At 52.7% G+C, this 15275-nt stretch overlaps 6 protein-coding genes across 6 annotated transcripts; 4 read left to right on the top strand and 2 right to left on the bottom strand.

Annotated features, from left to right (window-relative positions):
* Window positions 1-61: 61 nt before the first annotated feature.
* Window positions 62-1735, top strand: BP01DRAFT_333332 (methionine aminopeptidase MAP1). Its single transcript, XM_025573123.1, has 3 exons — window positions 62-341; window positions 411-809; window positions 897-1735. The coding sequence occupies exons 1-3, from the start codon at window positions 204-206 to the stop codon at window positions 1560-1562; spliced, it is 1203 nt and encodes a 400-aa protein (XP_025435014.1). The 5' UTR covers window positions 62-203; the 3' UTR covers window positions 1563-1735.
* Window positions 1736-2003: 268 nt separating this feature from the next.
* BP01DRAFT_333329 (putative MFS multidrug transporter) lies at window positions 2004-4318 on the top strand. The gene is made up of 6 exons (XM_025573122.1): window positions 2004-2268; window positions 2337-2594; window positions 2647-2791; window positions 2844-2877; window positions 2931-3604; window positions 3685-4318. Exons 1-6 carry the CDS (start codon window positions 2047-2049, stop codon window positions 4026-4028), a joined length of 1677 nt encoding a protein of 558 aa, XP_025435013.1. The 5' UTR covers window positions 2004-2046; the 3' UTR covers window positions 4029-4318.
* Window positions 4319-4428: 110 nt separating this feature from the next.
* On the bottom strand, window positions 4429-5905 carry BP01DRAFT_403696 (hydroxyacyl-thioester dehydratase HTD2; the record flags this gene model as incomplete). The annotated part of the gene is made up of 3 exons (XM_025578684.1): window positions 4429-5165; window positions 5256-5849; window positions 5880-5905. 3 exons carry the CDS (start codon window positions 5903-5905, stop codon window positions 4655-4657), a joined length of 1131 nt encoding a protein of 376 aa, XP_025435012.1. The 3' UTR covers window positions 4429-4654.
* Window positions 5906-6459: 554 nt separating this feature from the next.
* BP01DRAFT_379421 (putative long-chain fatty acid transporter) lies at window positions 6460-8529 on the bottom strand (the record flags this gene model as incomplete). Its single annotated transcript, XM_025577150.1, has 3 exons — window positions 6460-7620; window positions 7668-8452; window positions 8514-8529. 3 exons carry the CDS (start codon window positions 8527-8529, stop codon window positions 6460-6462), a joined length of 1962 nt encoding a protein of 653 aa, XP_025435011.1.
* Window positions 8530-9794: 1265 nt separating this feature from the next.
* BP01DRAFT_353346 (putative ATP-dependent permease ADP1) lies at window positions 9795-13645 on the top strand. The gene is made up of 4 exons (XM_025574164.1): window positions 9795-9923; window positions 10010-11641; window positions 11694-13115; window positions 13177-13645. The coding sequence occupies exons 2-4, from the start codon at window positions 10016-10018 to the stop codon at window positions 13411-13413; spliced, it is 3285 nt and encodes a 1094-aa protein (XP_025435010.1). The 5' UTR covers window positions 9795-9923; window positions 10010-10015; the 3' UTR covers window positions 13414-13645.
* Window positions 13646-14224: 579 nt separating this feature from the next.
* Window positions 14225-14930, top strand: BP01DRAFT_362742 (cornichon family protein; the record flags this gene model as incomplete). Its single annotated transcript, XM_025576236.1, has 4 exons — window positions 14225-14325; window positions 14459-14614; window positions 14696-14762; window positions 14838-14930. The coding sequence occupies 4 exons, from the start codon at window positions 14225-14227 to the stop codon at window positions 14928-14930; spliced, it is 417 nt and encodes a 138-aa protein (XP_025435009.1).
* Between the last annotated feature and the right edge of the window lie 345 nt (window positions 14931-15275).

Raw genomic sequence — 15275 nt, 5'->3', positions numbered from 1 at the left:
GTACTTAGTTTTCTGCCTGAATTGATGGTCCGCCGATGGACGCCCGCTCAGCCGCGGGGATCGTCCCATTTTTTCCCTTTGGCGCAGCGGCAAAACACATTTCGATAGACCTCGTCAAAGCCTCCTTAGCTTTTTGTTTTCTTGCGAAATTATTCGATAGAGTGGTCGGCTTCCAGATATCTGCATTCTATATATTTTTCAACATGACTGCCGAAGTCGCTGCCCGGAAATGCATCGGCGTGGATTGTGATAAGAACGCAGGAACGCTACAGTGTCCGACCTGCCTCAAACAAGGGACGGATAGCTTCTTCTGCTCGCAGGATTGTTTCAAGAAGAGCTGGGTACGGCTGTCCTCTTTATTGCCTCGTGTGGCGGTGTTGTTGAATCATGGCTAATCCCCATTTGCACAGAGCGAACACAAGACGATTCACAAGAAGAGTAATTTCCTGAGCAACCTCTTTACACCCAAAGTAGTTTCTGAACCAGATCCAGCCACGGGGCTCTACAACCCCTTTCCGTCCTTCCCTTTCTGCGGCGACTTGCGACCTGTATACCCGCTGTCTCCGCGGAGAACCGTCCCCAAGTCCATCCCTCACCCCGACTACGCCAAGGATGGCATTCCCCGTTCCGAGCAGAAGTTTGTCGGTCGCCACAACATCACGATCTTGAACAAGGAGGAGCAGGAGGGGATGCGCAAAGTGTGTCGCTTGGCTCGTGAGGTTCTGGATATCGCTGCGCGTGAGATTAAGCCCGGTGTCACGACCGACTACATCGACGAGGTGGTTCACAAGGCTTGCATTGAGCGTGATGTGAGTGGTGTTCTTACTATCTAATGGGGGATGCGAACAACGGAAGGTGTTCTCCGGACATCAGGCTTAGAAGCTAATTGCATGCAGTCTTACCCGTCGCCGCTCAACTACGTCAATTTCCCCAAGTCGGTATGTACTTCGATCAACGAGATCATCTGCCACGGTATCCCCGATCAGCGTCCCCTGGAGGACGGCGATATTGTCAACATTGACGTGACCCTGTACCACAACGGTTTCCACGGCGACATCAACGAAACCTACTACGTTGGCGACAAGGCCAAAGCCAACCCGGACGCGGTGCGAGTTGTGGAGACCGCGCGCGAGTGCCTGGACAAGTCCATCGAGCTGGTCAAGCCCGGCATGCTGTTCAGAGACCCCGGTAATGTGATCGAGAAGCACGCCAAGTCCCGCGACTGCAGTGTGGTCAAGAGCTATTGCGGTCACGGTATCAACCAGCTCTTCCACTGCGCCCCCAACGTTCCCCACTACGCAAAGAACAAGGCGGTGGGGACGGCGAAGCCCGGCATGTGCTTCACCATCGAGCCCATGATCAACTTGGGTACTCACCGCGACCGTACGTGGCCGGACGACTGGACCAGCTCCACCGCCGACGGCAAGCTGTCGGCACAGTTCGAGCACACCCTGCTGGTGACGGAGGATGGGGTGGAGGTTCTGACCGCTCGCTTGCCGGACTCGCCTGGTGGTCCCATTCCCATTCCCGTGGTGGCTGAGGAGGCCAAGACGGATGCTTAATTCTGGATATCTCTACTGCAGTATTATACCAACAGTCACGAGATAGAGCATTCACGACGAGATTTCTGTAACGTTCACGTAAATGATCTGGAAATGGCATGACCCATACAGGACCATCTTTGTGCTAGTCGGGCCGAGTAACAATCGCAGCGATAGATGGAATAAATGCATAGCCAATAACTCAGTAGTAAATGGGTTGCGGATAACCTCACCGCAGACTCGGGTCCGACGTTGGAGTTCCAATCTTATCATGAAGAAAAGCCCCCCTCAAAGCAAAGTGGGGGCCGCAGCCTTGCCTTGACTCCGATTCTGATTTGTCATTTGTCAGGAACAGCGAGCGGGGTTTCTTATCATCACGTGAGCAGCACTATCTATGAAGCACCTCATAGTCCCCCCCAGCGTCGACATTTCAGGTTCTTCTTTTCTTTTTCGATCCCTGCAATTTTCTAGTCTCCTGCAGTGTGGAGTCGGTGTCGGAGCGGCCATGGCATCAGAGCGAGGAATCCCCACGGAGACATCCCCGTTGCTGGGGTCCCAGAGTAATACTGAGTCCATAGGGGCCATCCCCCACACTGGCGGCCAGCGGGATCTTGAGTCTGCAAGCCAGCAAACCGCCGCACGGGAGGATGAGGAGGAGAATCAGGCCAAATCCTCGTCAGAGGTGCGCCCAAATTTGAAGTATATCCTACCGGCTGTATCTATCGGGGTTTGTTTTGTCACCTTATCACCTCCCGAAATACTACCATGGGTCTTGAGTGCTGATTGACTCTGTAGATCTTCTTGTCGGCGGCCGACCAGACCATCATCATGGCCAGTTATGGTCAGATTGGCAGCGATCTGCAGGCCCTCAATTTGACTAATTGGATTGCTACCTCGTATTTTCTGACCCTGACCTCTTTCCAACCGCTCTATGGGAAATTGAGTGACATCTTCGGCCGCAAGACCTGCCTATTGTTTGCCTATGCCATTTTTGGGATCGGCTGCTTGTTCTGCGGTACAGCTCAGAGTATTAACCAGCTGATCGCAGCACGAGTACGTTATTCTGCTTTCTGCGTTGGTTATACTCTAAACATAGCCCTTCTAGGTCTTTCAAGGTATCGGAGGCGGCGGGATGACGACTGTGGTCAGCATTCTCCTGAGCGATATCGTCCCTCTGCGTGAACGAGGTGTGTGGCAGGGATTTATCAATGTGATTTATGCGACAGGTGCGGGTATTGGCGCACCACTAGGTAAACAATGCGTGCTGCTGTCCGGAGCTTTGTTTCTGACCGGTCATTGCAGGTGGGGTTCTGGCTGATTACATCGGCTGGCGATGGTAAGTCGGGTAATTTTACTGGCAGAGATTAGAAACGCTCACTCGGGTCGCAGGGCGTTTATCGCGCAGGTTCCCCTCTGTGCCCTTGCCTTTGTTGCTGTCACAATAATGCTGGAGCTGCCGGCCATTGAAGACAGTCACTGGAAGACGAAGCTCAGCCGCATCGATTTTCCCGGCGCTGTGGTTCTTGTGGGAGCTGTATTTGGGTTTCTCTTGGGTCTAGATCGCGGCAGCAACGTTTCCTGGACAATCCCCATCACCATCATATCTTTGAGCGTCTCGGCGGCTCTTTTCGTGCTGTTTGTGATCGTGGAGTGCTTCTATGCCGCGGAGCCCTTTGCCCCCGGCCACATCATCTTCAACAGGACCTTCTTCGCCGCTTACGGATGCAACTTTTTCAGCTTCGGCGCCTGGCTGGCTGCCCTTTTCTATATCCCGCTCTACTTCCAGGCTGTCGACGGCGTCTCGGCCACGATCGCAGGGCTGCGTCTGTTGCCCAGCATTATCTCCGGCGTCAGCGGCTCGCTCTTTGCGGGATTCGTGATGAAGTGGACGGGGAAGTTCTACTGGTTGACAGTCTTCGCGTACGCTCTGCTTACACTGGGTCTGACGACCATCACCCTTGCCTCCGGGGGCGTCTTCGAGAGTACCATAGTCATGGTTTTGGGGACTGTTTTCTGTGCCTTTGGAAATGGCACCGGCGTCACTTCCACCCTTATCAGTCTGAGTCAGTCCCCTTGCTTTTTTAGCGTGCATCCCTCTCCTACTAGTAATTTTTCCCATCTAACCTCATCCTTGTGATAATAGTCTCCAACGCCACCCCAGAAGACCAAGCCGTCGTCACTGCCTGTTCGTACCTCTTCCGCTCGCTGGGGTCCGTCATCGGCCTTTCGCTCTCCTCCACCGTGGTTCAACAGGTTCTGCGGACTCGACTGCAGTGGGCCCTACGCGACAGCGACGACATTGATTCCATCGTGGACGGCGTCCGCCAGAGCCTAGACTACATCAAGACCCTCGACCCGGCGGTCGCGAGGATCGTGCGCAGCTGCTACGGCTGGGCTACAAATAAGAGCTTTGCTTTCGTGGTTGGCATTGCCTTCTGCTCGTTTGCCTGTAGCTTGTTTATTCATGAGAAGAGGTTGAGTCACTAAAATCCGGTTCGCCATGAAGTTAGAGACAGGATTGGTTGTCGTAAGTTGTGGGGGATTTGTGGAAGTATGGGGAGGATGAGTTTATGGGATTTATGAAGCGAAGCGAAGCAGCATAGCTAGACTTGGTTTCGGCCGAGGCATTGTTTTTAGAAAAGGGTTTCTTTTTTTCTTGCCTTTTCGCGATGAGGGCATTTGTGAGGTCTGGTCTTTGCAAGATATACATGATGATACATGGTTTATGCTTGGGTGAGTACTAGGGGAATGAGCATTTGAAATGGATACTTAGGTTTATATAGTGTGCCAACAAGATGGCTCAGCTGTGACACCGTGAGAGCGACCGGGCTGGTCGATTTGATCCTCTCTAGACTCTAGAGAAACAGACCCGTTAATGCACCCACCCCGACTGTACCAAGCACCGTAGCCGCTGTGAAATCTACATAGCTCTGAGCTATGAGCCTTTATCCACTACCCAATACAGTACTAATGTAAGAACCTCTATATAGTTAGTTAGTTAGTTAGTTACTACTCAGTACCGTACTTTGCACAAAGCATAACTTCCTAGACCCTCACTCTACCTCTAGCAACTCACCAGAGCCACCACCCACCTCCACTCGAAAACCCCAAACCTACCGAATCTCCCCCCGCATCGCAACCACCTCCCCCGGCCCGAGAATCTGCACCGTCCCCACCCCATCCCCATCCCCGGCCTCCTCCTCCAACACAATCCGATACTCCTCCTCGGCGTACAGCGGGCTCGTCGCGCGGTAGCTGATGCTCTCCGGGAGCAGATGTGGCTCTGTGGGTCGGGATGCCGCCCGCGTATCCCGCCACAGATCCAGCATGCAGATCAGGTTGAGCGGCCCGTGCACGACAATGTCCTTGTGGCCTTCGACGTCGCGCGCCCAGGGGGTCGAGTAGTGGATCTTGTGCGGGTTGAAGGTCAACGCGGAGAAGCGGAAGAGGGTGACCGGGGTTTGGCGGAGGGTGCGCGTGTGGGTACGGGTGTTTTCGGTGGTTGTTGTTGTTGTTGTTGTTGTTGTTGTTGTTGTGCCGGGTGCTGAGGATCCTGTGGTGGTGGTGGTGGGTGGTGTGGGTGTTGGAGAGGGGCTTGTCAGGGCTTTGCGGAAGACCCAGTTCCTGTGTCCAGGGTAAGTGGTTAGTTAGTCGGTAGTTAGTTTTTTGGTGCTTTTATGGCTGGGTGATTTGGCGGGTGAAGGAAAGACACACCTCCGATCCACAATAGCCACGCCATCCTCATTCCGGAACTCCTTCTCCACGCCCACCACAATCATCTCTTCGCCGGTCTTGCGCACGACCTTGGGTTCAGCACTCAACACCCGTGTCGTCTCCTGGACTTCCTGGCCTACCCGGAGGAAATTGGGTCGGCCACCAGTCACCGGATTGCGCGGCCATTCAACCGCCCCGCCGGCCCACATGCGGCGCGTGAAGGGGGAGGCTGGGTTGTAGGAGGTGTCGGTGCCGTCGGGGCCGAGCTCGGTTTCGAGGAAGGCCGGGGTGAAGTAGACGAGGTGGTAGCCGGCCGGCAGGGGGGTGCCGTGTGGCAGTGGGGTCGAGGAGGTGGACAGGGACGGCGTCGAGTCCACCCCCGCCCAGAGAGAAGGTCGATTGAGTGTGAGAGAAAGAAGTTGGAGCTGATTGGCATCCAGGATTTGCGTGCGGGTCTGAGGGCCCAGAGACTGGAAGCGGGCGAGGAAGGCTGCGGCGACGGCGGATGCGGAGGTGTTGTTGCTGGTGCGGAGAGGACGATGCACGGAGAATTGGCGGCGGAATCCTCTTGTTGTTGTTGCGCTCAGGTAGTGGCTGCTCGATCGACGGAGAGATGGCGTGGACCATCGGGTTAGCGGGGAGAGATACATTCTAAGTAGGCATAGATTGGTTTGCGATATCAACTGGTTTGTGTTGCGAAAAGAGAAATGAGGGGGTGACCTTCTCCAACTGGCGGCAGCGGGGGGGAAGCTTAACTTTTATACCTCGGACTCAATGTTGTTTCCGAGACCGGGGGATTTTCCGAGTAGCCGATATGATCAAAACCAAAATATGCGACAAGCATAACTACTATGTACACTACAGATGCAGCCCTTGTACCCGATCAAAAAGTGGGAGAAGGCTGCCAGCCAGTACTCGTTGTTCATGAAAGTTTTGCTGAGGGCCCCTTCATTCATTACTAACTGTAATCACATAGAATAGAGCACAATTCTCGCCAAGGGGCTATATAGCCTCAAATAGCCATCTTCCGAGATTGTCCCTCACCACCACTCAGTGGGTCCAACCGGTATCTCATTCAGAGCCCGTTCAGCTCAGAACGATCGGAAACGTGCAAGGACCTCCGAAACTATATACTTCAATGTGTATTGATAAATTCATAGACCCCACATGTAAATACTTGAGATAGTACCTGTCAGATCCACTCTCACAGCTTCACCTTTCCGGCCTGCAATCGGCTCCAATCATCACGCTCAAACGGCACGTATTGGTTGCCCTGCAGCCAGTACAATCTGTCCTCTGCAGCAACCAATGACGGATCAACACCCTGCGACTGCAGGACATGTTTCTGCTGCTTGTTGTTGCCCGTGGTTTGCATGGCCAGCGTCACGCGCAAGAATTGCGGGGCGGCATACCGCGGGAGATTCTTCAAAACATGCGCAGACAAGCTGCTCAAAGTCTCCTGCGTCGGAGGAATCAGAATGGACGGGTTGTCAGCGCGAGTCTGCTGCTGAAGAAGAATAGTGGCACACCCAGCTCGGCCGTCGTGATGGGGCAGCGCCACCCCGTATACATTCGCTTCATGGACGTCTGTGTGGCCTCCCAGCACTTCGGAAACCTCGGCAGTCGACACATTCTGGCTTCTCCAGCGATAGGTATCGCCCAAGCGGTCGTTGAAGTACCAACGACCCTCTTTGTCCCATCGGACCAGGTCCCCGGTGCGGAAGAAGGCGTCACCCTTGCGCAGAACGTCCCGGATGACCTTGCTGTCCGAAGCCTTGGAATTATTAAAATATCCGCTGAAGGTTTCGTTGGGGTCAGTGGGGTTCAACGCCCACAGCAACTCTCCTGGCTCTCCTCGAGGCACCTGCTTGCAGAACCCCGTCTTCGGGTCGCGCCAAGGCTGCTGTGAGACTTCATCAACTTTGACCATTGCTATGCTGCGTCCAAGGACCCAAGAAGTGAACCCTCCGTTTCGGCCGATGGCTCCAGCACCAAAGTCATTGTATGAAAGATTCCACGATCCGGATGTACCCTCCGTAGATGCGTAGAATTCGGCGATGCCAGGGATATTGAAGCGCTCCTTCACTCGGTTCCAGATATCTGGGCGAAGACCATTGCCCACGGCCAGTCGAAGGTTATGCTTCTTGTCCAAGTCCTCTCCAGTCACTGGGTCGAAAGCAGGAGGCACAGCAAGGAGGTACCGCATGGTTTCGCCCACATACTGAATGATGGTGGCCTCACTTTCGCGCACCTCTTGCCAAAAGTTGCGGGCAGAAAACCTGCGGCCAATGATCGAGGCGCAGCCAGTCCATAGACACGGCATGACAGCGAGCAGAGAGGCCGAGGAGTGATAGAGGGGCATCGACTAAGTTCTAGTCAGCAATCATTCTCAAAGCAAGAGGACCGTCTTACTGTATAGTAACGATCCGTGCTCTTAAGATTTATCCAGTTCGTGATCATGATACCCGTGCTCCAAGCCTTTCTCCAGCCGATGATGGCAGGCTTCGGGAGGCCAGTCGTCCCACTCGTATAGATAAGCGCAGCGGTATCCCGTAGCTTGACTCCATCGCGAACCTGATCGTCCTCACGGGTTGGCTCCACCTGTAGGATCTGCGCTTCCGTTTCACTCGTCAATAAAACCACATCGACTGATCCTTTGCCTTCTCGAAAGTCCGGGGACGCGAAAGTTTCAAGCTGTTCGGGAGGAAACTGAGCGCGCAGCTCCTCGTCGACCAACAGCAGCCTCGCCGACGAGGTTTGAACAGAATGTGTCAAAGTTTTGCCTAATAGGTTGTAGTTGATGAAAGCGGGCACGGCGCCGATGCTCCAGAGACCGAACCAGATGAAGATGTAAGTGGATGAGTTCATGAAATCCATGGCCACGATCTCTCTGGGCTTGACCCCGTGCACTTTCTTCAACCACGCCCCATACTGCAGTACTGTAATGTATGCCTCGTGGAAAGTCCAGCTGCGGCCATTGTAGACAAGGAACGGTCGGTCCCTCGTTTTAGAATTCAGAGCATGGCTTTCAAGCTTGTAGAATAAATTGACTTTATCACGACGCTCGCCCGACCGAAGATTAACGGCAATCTTGAGAAGAACTTTGATCAGCATGCGATCATAGAAGAGCGAGTACTTCGCATTGAGATAAGCGAGGGTCGTGGCCAGCACCGGCGCGGCGAGAGACAAAGGCATATCTAGCCACATTAGCAATGCATGATCCTTGTCGCTTAGGAATTCTCGATTTGGTATAATCACCAGGGATCTCGAGCATACTGATTCGCCATTTGACAAGTAACGAGGGCTCTGAAGAGGTATATGTGTCGCACAACACACCAGCAGCACTGAGGTCAGAAGAGTATGCGAAGAGAGAAGGAAGAGGAGGCGAAGCACAATTAATCGGCTCAGGAGCCAGAAATCAACGCTGAACCATGAGCGTTCGTCAGACATCGAGGCCTCTTTTCTACCTCGGCTGAAGGACCAAGGTCACTCCTATGCAGAGTTATGCACTGGATGAACTCCGCCCGGAACCGTAGCATTGAACCCACCGTCCCACTCTGAAAAGCTTGGAGGAGGCCCCGCACAATCCACCAGCACTAGTACAGACACTTGATCACATCATTTATTCCGTACAGTTCTTCGATGCTGGTTTCTGATCTGGCATCAACTCCCTTGCCGGGTGACTTGTTAGCGTCACTATCCCAGCCTAGGTTTCACGTGGCCAAGCATTCCATTCTGCGGTGCGCACATCCTAAACTCCTTCTCCGATCAATAGCTCTTGTCCGTATTCCCATGCAGACTCCTCGGACAAAAAGGTATGTATGGCAGCCATGGCCATGTATAGCTTTGCGACTCTTCGGCTAGTCCAGTTGTGTTTTCAATTTGTCGCACCGTCCGTAAGAATCAGCCTCAAGCTGTTGGCCACTGGGCTGGTCGATGCGGGGCGAGTGTCAGCGCTCGGATCTACCCCGTATGCGAGGCCTCGATCCTCCGCGTCCAACTCAATGTGGGGGAGGGCAGGGGAGGGATGTAGTACGACGAACATCATTCGAATCATCAGTCTGCGAGGCTTGTTCTCAAGACCTTAGTTGTTCGCTATGCTGGGGCTGTCAGACGATGATTAGCGTCATCATTCATATCATCTGGAGAGAAATGGTATCAGAGCAATGGATGAGAAGACCAATCGGATAGTTGACATGAACTGTAAGTTTATCAAGGCTCCGTCGAGAAACACCAATCAACATTCAATGGGACAAAGAGTGTTACTACTGTCAATAACGACAGTTCCTGGTACCTGTGCGTTGGCAGGCAGTACTACTTACGTAGGTACCCGAGTTCATTGGTGCCCCAGGCTGTCAGGCCATGGCATGCCCGGCTTTAGCGCATCTCCGCCGGGCTCGTCATCGCCCCAACCGGTTTCCCTTCCAACCTCCACCCCATCTCTTCCTGCTTCCCCATCATCTTACCGCCTCTTTGCTTGTTGTTGCTATTGCGCGTCTTGTTTTCATCCGAAACGAGGTTATTCAGTCCTTTCTCAGCATCTCGTTGTGACTCTCTACTCTTTGCTTGACCTCGTTTCCTTGTCATCCTCCGGTTGAGAGCCCGATGCACCACTTGGCTTCTTGATTACTTGGGCGTTGCTCTTACTCCGCATCGGCCCTGTCTCCGGTGCGAGATATCACCCAACATCCCAACGTTCGCCTGCAACTTTGTCGTGAAAATATCGTCGCTGATTTCATGTGCTTTCTTTCTAGTTCAAAATGAGGCTTCCCTTAACACTCCACCTGTCCCTGGCTTTCGGACTCTCGTTATCTGCATCTGCTGTTGCAGCGCGGAGCAACTACTCCGAAGCCGAGCTAATACCTCCGCTCTTCTCCACCTTCAGTGATCGCCCGGATGGGTGTCCTCCATGCTTCAACTGCCAGCTAGATGCTTTTCAATGCGCTCAATTTGCGTCATGTGATAAATTTACAGGCAAATGTGTCTGTCCGCCCGGCTTCGGAGGCGATGATTGCGCACAGCCGCTGTGTGGATCGTTGGCCGATGGCCATCAAAGGTCTCCGCCGAAGGATGGTCAGTGCGCGTGCAAGGATGGCTGGGAAGGCCTCAATTGCAATGTGTGTCAAACGGACGATGCCTGTAATGCCATGATGCCGGAAGGGGAAGGCGGCGTCTGCTACAAGCAAGGTGTAACTGTCAAGGAGAATTTTCAGATGTGCGATGTGACGAACCGCAAGATCCTCGACCAGTTGAAGGAGCGCAAGCCTCAGGTCACCTTCTCATGCGAGGCAGAAGATAATACGTGCAACTTTCAGTTCTGGGTGGGAAAGGTAGAGTCATTCTACTGTGGGCTGGATACGTGCACCTGGGGCTTGGAAACTACTCACAACCAGAATAAGACTCGTTACACCTGCGAAAACATCCATTGCGAGTGCATCCCTGGACGTATGCTCTGTGGTGAGGAGGGATCAATTGACATTGGTGACTTCCTCAGAGAGTCGATTGCAGGTCCGGCATCGTTCTCCAGCGTCTCGACCGTTGGGGGTAGCCCCGACGATGGGAGCAAGTTTCAGGAGCCGGCGATGGATGACTTGATCAAGGCTGTCTTTGGTGACAAAAGTATCACGCTGAACTGCAACTCTGGAGAGTGTCTGTATAGGACAGATGTCCCCGGTTACACTCGCCCGGTCAAACAAATCAACACCCCCCTCATTGCTGGCGTCATTGCTGGATGTGCCCTCTTCGTTGTGGCTGTGATTCTTGCAGTATGGTACCTGTCCCGCAGATCTTACGGTCGCATACAATTGCCCCTTTCCGACGACTCGGATGATGAAGGGGCTAAACTCTTAGCTGAGCACAAGCCGGCAGCCCTGTACTGGGACAATGTCTCTTACTACCTCAATGGAAGAGAGATTCTCAGTAGTATTCAGGGTGCGTCTCAACCGGGCCAAATCACCGCTATTATGGGTGCTTCCGGCGCAGGAAAGACCACCTTCCTGGACATTCTCGCACGAAAGAACAAGAGAGGCACAGTCCGTGGCGATTTCTACATCAACGGGGAGAAGATCAGCGACCACGATTTCAAGTCTATGATTGGATTTGTCGATCAAGAGGATACAATGCTTCCCACTCTGACCGTACATGAGACTATTTTGACTAGTGCGTTGCTCCGGCTCCCTCGAGACATGAGCCGAGCTGCAAAGGAGCAACGAGTATTCGAGGTGGAGAAGCAGCTTGGGATCTCTCATATCAAAGATCAGTTGATCGGATCTGAGGAAGGTAAAGGCCGAGGTATTTCTGGCGGTGAAAAACGACGAGTGGGGATCGCCTGTGAGCTTGTCACCAGCCCCAGCATACTTTTCTTGGACGAGCCTACCAGTGGACTGGTAAGTTGTCACTCTACTCTGTCTATGCCCGCTCATTCACAAGCTTGAATAGGACGCATTCAATGCATTCAACGTGGTAGAGTGTCTGGTTACTTTGGCCAAAACGTACAACCGTACTGTCATTTTCACCATTCACCAGCCAAGATCCAACATTGTGGCTCTTTTTGATCGACTGATCCTCTTGGCCAAGGGAAAGACTGTCTACTCTGGTCCTTTCTCCACATGTCAGCAATACTTTGACCAGGCGGGATACTCCTGCCCTCCGGGCTTCAATATCGCCGATTACCTGGTTGACTTGACAATGCATGCCAGCGTTACTCGCTCTTACAGTGACGAGGTCAATTCTCCTTTGCTGGGTGCGCGTATGGATCCTCCGAAAACAGCCTCGAGCAGTCTGAGAGCGGTCAAATCCGTCGCAAGCGCGTCGAACGTGAGTCTGGAGGAGAATTCTAGCAGCACCCTGGAAGCGAACCGACGGCCAAAGAGCAAACGACGAGTCTCGCTTAAACAGCGACAAGATAGGCAACTGTATTCACGGAAGAAGGACCCTGAGACTCCTTCCACACCAAAGACGGATGAAGAGGATGTGCAGTTGGACGATGTGGCGGAGAACACCCAGCAATGGCTGCGTCTGTCCCGTCAACCTGCCCTTATACCGAACCAGACTCCTGAGGAGCCAGACCAGTTACCCCCCGTCGCTCCAGGCCAGACAGATCTCGATATTTTAGTCGCCAATTACTCCTCATCGGATATTGCTCGTTCTGTACACGACGAGATTGTGGCCGCCATTCAAAATGCTCGGGCGGCCAATGGGTTCGCCAACCCCGAAGCCCTGTCTGCTCCTTATGCTGGAGTCTCGAAAGGCTATGCTCGAGTTGGACTCCTCCGCCAATTCATCATTCTCTCACAGCGCACCTGGCGGAACCTTTACCGGAACCCGATGTTGATGCTTACGCATTACGCGATCTCCATCCTGCTTGCCGTTCTTTGTGGATACCTCTTCTATGGACTGACTGATGACATTAAAGGGTTTCAGAATCGGCTCGGTCTCTTCTTCTTCATTCTAGCTCTATTTGGCTTTAGCACCCTGACTAGTCTCACTGTTTTCTCGTCGGAGCGTCTTCTTTTTGTGCGGGAGAGGGCCAATGGCTACTACCACCCGATCACCTATTTTGCGGCTAAAGTGGTATTTGACATTGTGCCTCTCCGTCTTTTGCCACCAATCATCATGGGCATCATTGTGTACCCTATGACCGGCTTAATTCCAGCCTGGGGCGAGTTCTTCCGATTTATTCTTGTGCTGGTGCTCTTCAACCTTGCCGCCGCCAACATCTGTCTCTTTATTGGTATCATCTTCCGGGATGGAGGGGTGGCCAACCTAATCGGAAGTCTCGTCATGCTGTTCAGCCTCCTTTTCGCAGGCCTCTTGCTCAACCACGATGCCATTCCCAAGTCTGCCCTCTGGCTCCAAACGGTAAGCTTGATGGAGCCCCATATCGTTATCACTTGATTATAGCTTACTGACCGTTGTCTAGCTATCTATTTTCCACTACGGCTTCGAAGCATTGATTGTCAATGAAGTGACGTATCTAACCTTGATCGACCACAAATATGGTTTGGATATAGAGGTCCCAGGCGCCTCTATTCTGAGTGCTTTCGGTTTCGACACCCTTGCCTTGTGGAAGGATGTTATTGGGCTGGCCGTCATTTCCGGCGCTTTTATCGTGATTGCATATGGTGCGATGCATATTCTCCTTGTCGAGAAGCGCTGATGGCAACATATATCCTGCAGCAAGTACCCTAGGTGCGACCATGCTTTGGTCGCCTCTAACGTGGGCGCTTTGCTTCTGGGAGTTCTCTTAACCTTATGTACTTTGTGTGACGGAACATGCTGATGAGACTTTTTTTAACGCAACATTTGTATTTCCCGCTTTCCCTTCTTCTGATTCACTTTTGAGATTACGATTTCAAGTATTTATGACCAGTGTATTGTATATAGATGGAATGGTCACTCTGATCTGAATCTATACAGTACTAGTACCTCAGCATAGCGAATCTTCCCTTTGCGGAACAGGGCACGTGTTCCTACACGTCACTGACAGGCACCACCGTGCAAATATTGATTACGCTGAACGTGAACATTCGTATGAGATCGGTCTCATTTGACAGGTGGGGTAGGCGCCCATGCCACTGATTGAGATTCAGGTCAATTGTAAGAGAAATACACAAATCATATCACTTGTGGACCAAATCCTATAGTCGTAGTAATAGTAGTAGGGGTAGTCAGCCTGACATGTCGGTGATGCCATAAGCGGTGACCGCATTTCCCCAGACCGGCTTACCGCCTTGGTCAGCTTCCCTTCGCGGCTTTTCCCTATCGGGGCGAATCCACAACCGACTCATGAACTTCACCACACCTGCTTGCATCCTCCACTTTTCCTCACCTTCCTCTCCTCTTGCCCTCTCGTCTCACGTCGTACTGCTTACAGCTTGCCTCTATTGCTTTTGAGCACGTCTCCTATTATTTTTTTTCTTAAGTCTTTTCACTTACGGCCCTCGGTAAACTTCGTCTTCTTGCCCACCATGTCCGGTGAAGCCTGGCTCTATCTGCTGGCGGTGTTGATCAATGCCGTCAACCTGTTCCTTCAGGTTTTCTTCACGATCATGTACAGCGACTTGGAATGGTATGTAATAAGCCAGCTATACCTCACAGATGGCATCACCCCCAAACAGGGCGTGTGATTCGACTGCTCTGGCAGAAGTCATTGCGACGGAGTTGTGGAACAGGACCTCTAGCTAACTTGACTCTTTCTGCAGCGACTATATTAATCCGATTGATCTCTGCAACCGCCTCAACGCATACATTATTCCCGAAGCCGCCGTTCACGCATTCCTCACCATCCTCTTCGTCATCAATGGCTATTGGGTTGCTATTGTGCTCAACTTGCCTCTGTTGGCGTTCAATGCCAAGAAGTGCGTTTCTCTCGCAACCACCGTCCTCACAAGCGCAGCGGTTCCTCGTCATGTTCGCTAACCACATCTTTACTGCCACAGGATCTATGAGAACCAGCACTTGCTGGATGCGACCGAGATCTTCCGCAAGCTCAATGTGCACAAGAAGGTCAGTTTTCATTTCCCATCGGCTTTACGTCACACATTCTTGGCAAACCGCCGGCTGATCACCTTCCAACTATAGGAATCCTTCATCAAGCTGGGCTTCCACCTGATCATGTTCTTTTTCTATCTCTACAGCATGATTGTTGCTCTTATCCGCGACGAGTCTCACTGACTTCGCGGCAAGGCGGAGCACGCGATGCGCAATGGCCGTCCGGGCTGATGTATCGCGGAGCGTCAGGTCTTGTCCCTTCGTCGAAACGGCTTGGATGAAGCATGGTCTTGCGAGGATCAACCTCGCTGCCGCATCCCAATCGCATTCGCTTTGCTCTGCCCTGCAGTTTCTCGGCATGCGCGTAGCGCGATTGGGCGCCTGTAGCAGGAGACCTTGTATATGACGTGACTATGAAAGATTATCATTGACGACAGCGACAGTGTGAAGGTGGATTTGAGCTCGTTCAATTTTGGTTCTGTTTTATTCCAGACTCCAGGAGCGGATGAGGGAGCGGTCTCCTACCGT

Source organism: Aspergillus saccharolyticus, assembly GCF_003184585.1.
Source record: "Aspergillus saccharolyticus JOP 1030-1 unplaced genomic scaffold BP01scaffold_3, whole genome shotgun sequence".
In the NCBI taxonomy this organism is placed as follows: domain Eukaryota; kingdom Fungi; phylum Ascomycota; class Eurotiomycetes; order Eurotiales; family Aspergillaceae; genus Aspergillus; species Aspergillus saccharolyticus.
Note: the sequence above shows the minus strand (reverse complement) of the source record. Positions and strands in the feature narration are given on the sequence as shown.

Bases quoted from the DNA above. Each gene is read 5' to 3' on its own strand.
- BP01DRAFT_333332 (XM_025573123.1), top strand. From the start codon at position 204: ATGACTGCCGAAGTCGCTGCCCGGAAATGCATCGGCGTGGATTGTGAT. The intron at 342-410 runs GTACGGCTGTCC...CCATTTGCACAG, and splicing joins ATTGTTTCAAGAAGAGCTGG to AGCGAACACAAGACGATTCA. The intron at 810-896 runs GTGAGTGGTGTT...AATTGCATGCAG, and splicing joins AGGCTTGCATTGAGCGTGAT to TCTTACCCGTCGCCGCTCAA.
- BP01DRAFT_333329 (XM_025573122.1), top strand. From the start codon at position 2,047: ATGGCATCAGAGCGAGGAATCCCCACGGAGACATCCCCGTTGCTGGGG. The intron at 2,595-2,646 runs GTACGTTATTCT...TAGCCCTTCTAG, and splicing joins ACCAGCTGATCGCAGCACGA to GTCTTTCAAGGTATCGGAGG. The intron at 3,605-3,684 runs GTCAGTCCCCTT...TTGTGATAATAG, and splicing joins TTCCACCCTTATCAGTCTGA to TCTCCAACGCCACCCCAGAA.
- BP01DRAFT_353346 (XM_025574164.1), top strand. From the start codon at position 10,016: ATGAGGCTTCCCTTAACACTCCACCTGTCCCTGGCTTTCGGACTCTCG. The intron at 11,642-11,693 runs GTAAGTTGTCAC...AAGCTTGAATAG, and splicing joins ACGAGCCTACCAGTGGACTG to GACGCATTCAATGCATTCAA. The intron at 13,116-13,176 runs GTAAGCTTGATG...ACCGTTGTCTAG, and splicing joins CTGCCCTCTGGCTCCAAACG to CTATCTATTTTCCACTACGG.